This window comes from Penaeus japonicus, unplaced genomic scaffold (genome assembly GCF_977035675.1).
Source record: "Penaeus japonicus unplaced genomic scaffold, GWHDUDI00000001_assembly GWHDUDI00000009, whole genome shotgun sequence".
In the NCBI taxonomy this organism is placed as follows: Eukaryota; Metazoa; Arthropoda; class Malacostraca; order Decapoda; family Penaeidae; genus Penaeus; species Penaeus japonicus.
Window position 1 is genome coordinate 5,517,149 of NW_028234411.1, and position 10,000 is coordinate 5,527,148.

General features: G+C 39.2%; 1 protein-coding gene across 9 annotated transcripts in view; it reads left to right on the top strand.

Moving 5' to 3' along the window:
• Window positions 1–10,000, top strand: part of HERC2 (E3 ubiquitin-protein ligase HERC2) — a 48,306-nt gene that overhangs the window by 28,929 nt on the left and 9,377 nt on the right. For all 9 annotated transcript variants that reach the window (XM_086539597.1, XM_086539596.1, XM_086539595.1 and 6 more), the window contains 21 exons: window positions 818–1,017; window positions 1,178–1,375; window positions 1,568–1,723; window positions 2,029–2,250; window positions 2,407–2,568; window positions 2,854–3,117; window positions 3,337–3,546; window positions 3,685–3,840; window positions 4,073–4,298; window positions 4,440–4,682; window positions 4,979–5,148; window positions 5,721–5,870; window positions 6,126–6,297; window positions 6,771–6,947; window positions 7,093–7,242; window positions 7,806–8,054; window positions 8,191–8,618; window positions 8,714–8,869; window positions 8,991–9,106; window positions 9,274–9,472; window positions 9,646–9,860. In XM_086539597.1, the coding sequence (XP_086395723.1) occupies window positions 818–1,017; window positions 1,178–1,375; window positions 1,568–1,723; window positions 2,029–2,250; window positions 2,407–2,568; window positions 2,854–3,117; window positions 3,337–3,546; window positions 3,685–3,840; window positions 4,073–4,298; window positions 4,440–4,682; window positions 4,979–5,148; window positions 5,721–5,870; window positions 6,126–6,297; window positions 6,771–6,947; window positions 7,093–7,242; window positions 7,806–8,054; window positions 8,191–8,618; window positions 8,714–8,869; window positions 8,991–9,106; window positions 9,274–9,472; window positions 9,646–9,860 (4,219 nt within the window). The remainder of the gene's footprint in view (window positions 1–817; window positions 1,018–1,177; window positions 1,376–1,567; window positions 1,724–2,028; window positions 2,251–2,406; window positions 2,569–2,853; window positions 3,118–3,336; window positions 3,547–3,684; window positions 3,841–4,072; window positions 4,299–4,439; window positions 4,683–4,978; window positions 5,149–5,720; window positions 5,871–6,125; window positions 6,298–6,770; window positions 6,948–7,092; window positions 7,243–7,805; window positions 8,055–8,190; window positions 8,619–8,713; window positions 8,870–8,990; window positions 9,107–9,273; window positions 9,473–9,645; window positions 9,861–10,000) is intronic.

Below are 10,000 nucleotides of genomic sequence, written 5' to 3' on the forward strand. Positions count from 1 at the left end.
TCCTTATGGTTTGCGTGATTGCGTCTAAAGTGTAGTCATGTGTAGAAAGTAGTGCTATGTTCAGAGGATGTATATCAGTCGAAAAAGATGTTACAGCACTGTTTTTTTAGTGTTATTCTATTGAACTTTTTCCATATTCTTTACTCCTATGTTGTAATACCAATGGGAAGTGGAAGCATTCTTCTAGTGAGGTAACAAACATAGTTTTTTTTTTCAATTTTTTTTTCTTCCTAAAAGAAAAGAAAGAGAATATGAACAACCATACATGTGCATACAAGTGAATGCAAGTAACAGCAATGTTTTTTCAAGTGTCATTTTCTTTTAGTGGGGCAACAAAAAGATGTTATATAATTTTTTTTTTTTTTTTTTTTTTTTTTCCTCGGCCAATTACTATTGATTTTACGATAGTCTTTCGACTCAGATCATCATATTCAACAAATCAGAAACAGAAATCACCATGCCGTACTCAAGATTACGTATGTACCTTTGACGTCATTCATATTACGTTATATCCCATTTTCTACTATTTAGAAGGATAAACTAAAGTAGCTAAGACAAATCAAGTATGAAAATCGAATTGTACTAAGAATAATCTATCATTCTAATGCGGACGTTTCAGCACGTCGCTACTGGCCTCCCGGCGCGCGGGCCGAAAATGTAGCACGTGCCAGGACGTCACCCGGGTCCGGGGCTTTTTTCGACCACGTGTCAGCACGTCAACCGGCGCGAATGGGTTAACAATAATTGTTCATTTTACTAAAGATCTTTTTATATTGAATTTACAAGAATTGACCAAATTTCATTCCCTTTAACCTAGGGAGTCCAGCTGTGTATGCAGGACCCCCAGGCAGAGGACGTTTCCGCAAGAAAGAAGGAATCCTGGGAGGAGCAGATGGGACAATTGAGGACTGGTACCGATGTGTTCGAAACCTCAGTGTGTCTTCCAGAGAAAATTGGGCTCATCGACTTATCGATGGAACTGGGAGCTACTGGCAAAGCTGTGGACAGGAGGGCAAGGTGAATTGAAGGCAATTGTCTGTGTATTATTCAAAGGGAAAATGGAAGAAAAACAGCTTGTAGCATTATGATTTTTGTAATAATCGTGGTTGCCATTTACTTTTTTATCCATAACAAAGAGTTTTTTATTAATTTTTATCAATTTTCTTGTCTTGTGAAGCATTGGATTCATCTGGAGATGCAGCCCAACATTGGTATAGAGTGGTTGCGTATGTTAGTGGACCCAGCAGATAGCTCATACATGCCTACATTGGTTGTGATCAGCGGTGGGGACTCCCTTGCGAAGATGCGAGAGTTAGCGACTATCAGAATAACCCCCTCAGACACTTGGGTTACCCTCCTTAGAAATGTGAAGGAAGTAAGTGTGGTAGTGTGTATATATGTTATGTAGTTGTTCTGCATTAGATGCTTTGAATTTGCATTAAGCTGAAAGAATATGACTCAAGCTTCTTTTTTCTTATGATTGATTACAAACCAGTATTTTTAATAACTAGCTGTGAATATTGCTCAAGTTTGGGATATTAATGAACCGATCTTTTTTTCATTCCAGTACATGAAATATATTGAGATTGGCATCAAGCAGTGCAAGAGCGGAGGCATTGATTGTCGTGTACATGGTCTAGCAATCATGGGAAAATTAGTAGATGAATTTGGTGACCCTGCCTCATCAGTATCTTTCCTTGCTTCTGACAATGAAGATGTGGAGGTATACATACAAAGTTTTGTATTGTTGATATTTTTGTTTGAATTATTTTTACTGTAACTTTTTTTTTTTCAATTCAATAATTACAGCATGTAGCATTTGCTGTACCCTAGGGAGAATACTACATGCAGCATTTGATTGAGGGACTCTAGATTGATATATGAAACTCCTCATACATTGAATAGCACTGAAATTATATTCTAGAACTTATTCATTGCACACCATGAGGATTGCCACCTTTCTTAATGAATAAATTCTTGAGTTCATGAAAACTAGTTTCCCCAATTAATTTTTTTTATCCAATTTAGGATGAGATTACCGAGATGACAAGAAAGAGCCTGACATCAACTATATGCTTCGACGGTGAGCCGAAAGTCCTAGTATGGGGGCTCAACGACAAGGATCAGCTGGGTGGACTCAAAGGATCAAAAGTCAAGATGCCAGTCCTCTCAGAGACACTTAGTAGCCTCCACCCAGTCCATGTTGCTGGGGGATCAAAGTCTCTCTTTGTGGTGTCGCAAGAAGGGAAGGTAAGAGTTCTAGATGAAATTTTATTACAGACATTGCAGATTAGATTGTATGGTGTGGATTTTCTGTTTTCTTTTCATTGTCCTTAATTTTTTTTCTCTCCTTTTTTCCTCATTTTATTTTAGAAGTGTATACTATTATTCTCTTGTATTAAACAGGTATATGCATGTGGAGAAGGGACAGGTGGAAGGCTTGGCCTCGGTCACTGTAACAACATCACAGTCCCTCGCCAGATAACAGCACTGAGTCAGTATGTGGTTAAGAAAGTGGCTGTCCATTCAGGTGGTCGCCATGCTATGGCACTCACAGTGGATGGGAAGGTTAGTGATTTCCCTGGTGGAGACTGCTATTTTTTTGATGATTTGTTATCAGTTTCTTTGTAGGTTTTATTAGAGAATTTTTTATGTATTGTACTGATAGTTCGTTTGAAAAAAAGGTTGTAAAACAAATGAACAATATTTTGATTTTTTACCTATCCATTTTATAGGATTTTCTTATTTTTTATTTTTCTCAAGTTGACTGACAGTAGGCACCTAGAAGAGATAGTACAAAATACATGTAGTAAAATGTTATTTTTGGTACTAAAAGCTTCATTTATGTGACAGATATTCTCATGGGGAGAAGGTGAAGATGGAAAACTAGGTCATGGAAATCGCACTAGCTATGACAAGCCAAAACTCATCGAGTCTCTAAAGTCAAAGCGCATAAGAGACATAGCCTGTGGAAGCTCCCACTCGGCAGCCATCACATCAAGTGGAGAGCTCTATTGCTGGGGCCTCGGAGAGTATGGTCGACTTGGGCTCGGTGACACAACCACACAGCTGAAGCCTAAGCTGGTGAAGGCTCTTCATGGACAAAGAGTAGTGCAGGTAAACAATTTTTATTCTTTTGATTTTTTTGTGTGTAAGTTGTGTATGGAGATGGTTAGGTGTTCGGTTTTGAAATTATTAAGGTGGACACTAGTAAATAAAGAACTACATGTATCATGTGAATGTTACAATGATATAAAGATATTTGGGGGGGGGGGGAGGTTGTCTCAAATATCTATAAACTATTACATATATGTATTTGTCTTTCCTTTTTCCCAGGTGGCATGTGGAAGTCGTGATGCTCAGACACTTGCCCTGACATCAGAAGGAATGGTCTATTCCTGGGGCGATGGAGATTTTGGGAAGTTAGGACGTGGAGGATCAGAAGGCTGTTCCTTGCCACAAAACATAGAGCGTCTTAATGGTCTCGGAGTCTGCCAGATAGAATGTGGAGCTCAGTTCTCACTAGTTCTCACAAAATCAGGACAGGTGTGTACATTAGCAGATTGTAGATTATACTTGTCCTGTTGTTGTAATATTTGTTTAAGAATTATGGTTTGTGTTGATATGTTAACCTTTACATTATATTCATCTATTAACAATATTTTCTGAATTGCCTCTTTGTAGGTTTGGACATGGGGCAAAGGAGACTACTTCAGGCTGGGTCATGGCACAGACCAGCATGTGCGTAGACCGACCATGGTGGAAGGTTTACGAGGCAAGAAAGTGGTACACGTTGCAGTTGGAGCTTTGCATTGCCTAGCTGTGACAGAAGCTGGACAGGTTAGCTAAAAGCTTATATTTAATGATGTTAGTAATGATACACTATAAGATAAGGAAAATTTCTTTATTTTTTTCCTATTTTGTAGCATATAATCAACAGTATTAGATATATGGATAAAACATTTTTTTTCAAAATAGATTGAGCAAGTCTTATAAGATCATTATATGAATGTTTTAGATTATATTTCAGAAAACTCATAGATCTAGGATTGAGACTGAGGATTTATTCCAGGTGTATGCATGGGGTGATAATGACCATGGCCAGCAAGGTAATGGAACAACTATAGTGAACCGAAGGCCAGCACTTGTCTGTGGTCTGGAGGGCGTAAGGGTTGCTCGTGTCGCATGTGGATCTTCTCACAGTGTTGCCTGGACTGCCCCTGACCCCCCTCTGCCAGCAGCAACAGAACCAGTCATGTTCACTACAACAAAGGACCCCTTAGGAGCTCATGCACTTGGTACGATTAGTTCCTGAGTTTTTAATCTTGTTATATTATAACTAAAGGTGGTTACGCTGTTAGGTTTATGGGATTTGGATTATGGTTTTTCTTTCTTCTTTCAATTACAAGCAATGTATTTTTTTATCTTTTTCTTAACAGGAGTCATAGAGCCTCTTGGAGGAGATGCCATTGCGAATAGCAATGCTCCAGCCAATAGTGGAGGTTCACCTATCAATCCATCATTGTCACGGGTGGTACTGACCTTAGAGTCGTCTGCGGCCAGACAAGCAGCTCTGCAACACATATTAAATGCACTGCAGGTCATGTATGCACGGGATTGTGTTATTGCAGCCTTAGACTCCACAGCTACAGCCTTGTCTCATACAAAGGAGGAATTACATGGTTAGTTATACAAAAAATCCTTTAATAGTTTGTGAATAAGAGATACTGAATAACTCTTCATTGAGGAACTTGTAGAAGTTAGGTAATGCCTTATGATGAATATGATTTCAAGTTTGTAATCAGAGAAAAAGTATAATTGATGTGATGATTTAATACTGTATGACACTGGATATTTTTTATGGAAAATAAAATGCAGTAGTTATGATACAAATATTTTGTCTACTTAAATTAGGCATAGCTGCAAATCAGCATGTTTGATGGATTTATGTAAACGAAATATCACCCATATCCCCCAGTTTGTGAAGTGGTAACGAAAATCAGTGGACTCCAGACCCCAGAGTCAATGACAGATGCCATAGCAGAGACCTCGTCTTCACTCTCCAGTCCCAACGGAGGTGAAATAGCAGAAGGTGGTGGAGAGGCACCGGCTTCTGCCCTGGATGCTGCTGCTGTGCCTGCAGCTCTGGTGAGATATTTATATCATGTATGGATTATGTAAGATAAGATTGGTTAATGTTTGTGTTCAGTTAACTTTTTTATATAGTGAGTGCACTTAATCCAATCCCGGCGGGCCTGGCGAGAACTGGCAACCCCCTACGCTGGGCCTTAACCCTCTCTGGACGGGTGGTACAGTACTGTACCACGCATTCAAAAGCCCAGTGGCCGGGCGGCACAGTATTGTGCCAGCCATTCAATTGATTTAGGCCTAATAATTCGAATGCCCCGGCATTGGGACATTCAAGGCTGGAATGCCCCCGTCGTAAGTGGGTTAATAATATCAACTTGGGGACGTCACACTGGTGTGTCACCTCATCATCAGGCACGACGGTGTGTCACACAGGTGTGACACACCATCATCATTGGGTTAAGGATGATTATGAATAAAATGTTGGATACAGTTTTTATTTGTAGTAAAGGATGGCATTGACAAAATAAAAAAAGTACTAAAATGGGAAGTCATGACAGTTTTTCCATATATTGCAGGACTTGAATAGAGATGAAAGATTTCTGTTTCTGAATATGCATTTCCTTAATCAGAGTTGTGGAACCAGTCCTGATAGTGAGGAGAGTGTCTTGCTACAGCTGGCCTCTGTGCCTTCCACTGGGTCCTTATCCTCAAGAGCCTCCAGACTTTCTCACTCGGCCATGAGTATTCTTGCAGCCACCCTGACAACTAAGGCTGATGTTGTAAGTTGATGTTTCTGATAATTGTGACCTCACATGCTGTTATGTGATGAGTTTTTTTTTTGTTGAGTAGGATGCAAATACTGTAGATATATAACTACAATTAGAAATAGTATCCAGAGATTTTTTCTTTTTCTTATTTGTTGTTAGAAATTTATATTATTTTCAGGTTTCCAAGCTGTCATTATCCCTTGTCATTATTACTTATTTGGTGCCATAAGAAATCATGGATGAAAAATGTTTCTTCCAATTTCCCAGGTTTCCGAGGAAGCTGAACTTCCCGAAGATGATGTCATATGTAATGGATTAGATGAGTTTACAAGGAAGTTGACTGAAGATGATGCACGAGTTCTTGTTGACCTTCTAAAGCTAGCAGTGGCAGGTCGAGCCGGACCACAAGCCTCTCCTGCTATCACCAGAGTGCTTATAGGTAAATGATTCTCAAGTTGTGTATTTTTTTATGAGGAACTTAGGTTGTTGGTGTTTCTCTGTATAAGTCCATCACTCCTCTACCCCTATAATGGATGTGTAAAACTGTTTATTATGATCAGTTTCTTTGGTGCTTTCTTGTAGAGTTAGTTATAGAAGGATGGTTTAACGGTGAACAATATAAAGATCAAGGTTATGGAGAAAGTATATGTAGGGAAGGAGCTGAATAAAGTTTTATTTTGATGTTAGTCCTGATTTCTATGGAACACAAAGTATACGGTATTATTAGGAGGGAAAAATAGCTAGAACTTTTCTATGTTGATTAAACAGTGACATATGATTAATAGCAATTTAATAAAAAGTTTTTTTTCTGTTGTGTATTAGAGATGTAATTGCTGAATAGCATTTAAATGATAATTCTATTATTCATTTGTTCTTCAATATTGATAACACATCTTTGTAATTCTTTCATAGGATTGGCCAAAGAGAGTTCTACAGTTGCTGGTATGCTGACAGAGCTTTGTGTGACAGAACTAGAAGATGCGGCAACAGATACCGAGGCCATGCGCTCTGTGCCTCAACCAGTGGTGCAGGAGAGCTCCCATCCTTACACTGATGATGTCACACTTACTGGCGTTGTTAAGATACCTGGTTGGTATTTCTCTTTGGTGATGAAAAACTGAATTAACTTTTAGAATAAGTGACTGAGTAAGTGATGAGTGAGGGTGTGCATGCATGTGTGTGTGCAAAGCTGTGAACCTGCAGTTTTACTTCATATATTTATGCAATTTTTCAGGTGCTGAAGCCCTTAGAGTTGAATTTGATCGACAGTGTTCTACTGAGAGAAAGCATGATCCCTTGACTATAATGGATGGATCAGGAAAAGTCATCTGTACACGCTCAGGAAGAGAGTGGTCTGACTGGTCAACAGAAGTGAGAATTGCAGGTACTGTATTTATACGTTCTTTTCTTTTAAAACTCAACTGAAATTTAAGAGACTGAATTACTGAAAAACACTAAAACAGGTGTGGTCATCAGTCTTTTTTTTCAATGATGTATCTAATTGGTCTTCAGTGAATGTTTTGATCCTGGAATCTATATGTGGTCTTGTTCTTCCAGTTAATGCAAGCCTTTGTCATACATACTTTGAAGAGGTCTTACTTCCATAGACTTAAAGATACTTATGACTTTAACTTTTACAGAAGCAGTTCTTGCAGTTAGGTTCTGATTCAGAAATGTTGTAAATAGTCACTTCTATTTTCTCTTATTCAATCTATACAAAAAAAAAGAGTCGCATTTCTGAAATCTATTTAACACAAGCTACATTATTGTGCTCAAAAACATTACATTCATTTCCAAATTTCCTATGGAATATTGGTACAGGCTGCCCATAATGTCTTTAACTGAACATGACTAAGACTTGTACTCAGTCTTTTATGGGGCAATATTGAACTCTTTTATGATTAGAATGCCATTATCCACATGTCATAAAATCCTATCTTTAACCAGGTGATGAATTAAGATGGAAGTTCACTAGTGATGGCTCTGTCAATGGCTGGGGATGGAGGTTCACGGTGTTCCCACTCATGCCTTGCGCTGCACCACGAGACCTGCACAGTGACCGCCGCCTCCTGTCACGACCTTTGGTGGATCTGCCCATGTGCTTGTTAGACTCTCTGCTCTCACTGTGTACACAGAGTGTTATCCTGTCAAGATTAGCTGCTTCCCTTGCTATGTGTGCACAGTTGTCATCTTTAGGTAAGTTGTTGCTGGTGATTTTTTAAACAGTGCATGATATGCAAGATTTTTGTTTGTAAAAGGAAAAAGAGATATGCAATATTCTTTTTGATTCCTTTGCCATCATTCATCATTAATTGTCCTTTTTGGTTTATAGCTCCCAGCCAGCGGATGTGGGCTCTCAAAACCCTCCGTAAAATTGTGACAACAGATATTGGATCAGGGCTCAACATCAAGGCTTTGTTGTCTGCATCCTACTCATCCAGCTCTACACCTGCCCCATCTCGGCCTATATCTCCAGTGCCACAAGCAATAATATCCCAAAGTTTGCCTGCACCACAGTCACTTGTGCCACCCACTCCACAGTCACTTGCTCCACCTGCCCCGGCATCACTGCGTGGTAGTACAGAAAGTCTTGAATCATCTAGCAGTCTTGTCAAGCCTCAAATTGAAGTAAAACAGGCCCCTGAAATGCCACTTGTAAGCCTTCTGAAAGGCCTGCCAGAGGCTTTGCTACGTCAGGCGGAGTATGAAGATCCCTTAGTGAGAGGAGGAAAACACCTTATGCACTCTCAGTTCTTCAAGGTAGATTTTCTGCTTTTTTTTTGTTTTGTTTTAATATTATCTTGTGTACTGTATTTTACATATTTGACATAATTTTTCTTCATTCTTCCATAAAGGTACTGGTTGGTTTAGCATGTGATCTGGAGCTGGATAGTGGTGTTGGATCTGGTGAGGCTCATAAGTGGGCCTGGTTCCGAAGGTATTGTGCAGCCTCAAGGGTCGTCAAGTCCCTTATTGATAGGACACCTCTGCCCAATGGCTTTTGTGCTGATGTAAGTCGTGTTGATAAGATATTGTTTTTTCAATGTGTGATGCTGATGATTTGAGAAAAATGTTAATGATTTTTAGACCTATTAATTTTTCTTTTTATAATTGATCTTTTTCCTTTTTTAGGTTCGTAAAAAATTGTCAGAAATGCTTGGTGAAGGTGAGGTCCTTACACTAGAGCATGAGGATCATACTTTATTCCAACACCAGCATGATGAACAGCTGCTACTCTGGTTCAACAGGTATTCAACATACTCAATACTTTGTTGATAACTTTTTATAGCTGTTTGCTAGAAAAATAGCCAGTTGATATTCTGGTATTGGATTTATAAGTAAAATCTTATGATTATACATTCTTTATTATAGTTACCCTCTTTGTCTCACACTGACTTATCGCTGTACTTCACAGACGGCCAGAGGACTGGACATTGTCTTGGGGTGGAAGCGGTAGCATTTTCGGCTGGGGACACAATCACCGTGGCCAGCTTGGTGGTGTGGAAGGTGCCAAAGTCAAGCTACCTACTCCATGTGACACTTTGACTGCACTCAGACCTGTGCAGCTCATTGGTGGAGAACAGACACTCTTTGCTGTTACTGGGGATGGAAAGGTAATGCCTTGTTTTTTATTGGTTGTTATATATGTTTTATTATTATTATTATTATTATTATTATTATTATTATTATTAGATTTTCAATTATTTGTTGTCACCCGTATTTTGGCATAAATGTAGGATATTTCCCAGATCATATTTCTGTATATATAATTCCTCTGTCACTCTAGGTTTATGCCACTGGATATGGTGCTGGAGGACGATTGGGCATAGGTGGCGTAGAGTCTGTATCAACCCCAACACTTCTCGAGTCAATTCAGCACATTGTGATCCGTAAAGTAGCTGTCAACTCTGGAGGAAAGCACTGTCTTGCTCTCACTGCTGATGGGGATGTGTATTCCTGGGGTGAGGGAGATGATGGCAAATTAGGCCATGGGAATAAGAGGTTAGTAGCATGCATTGTTCATTTTGTTTACACACAACTGTGTACGTGCATACATACATATGTGTGTGCTTTGTGTGCATTGTATTCCTTTGATGTCATAATTGATAATGATGCAAGCATTACCTTAGTTTTCTTTTGAT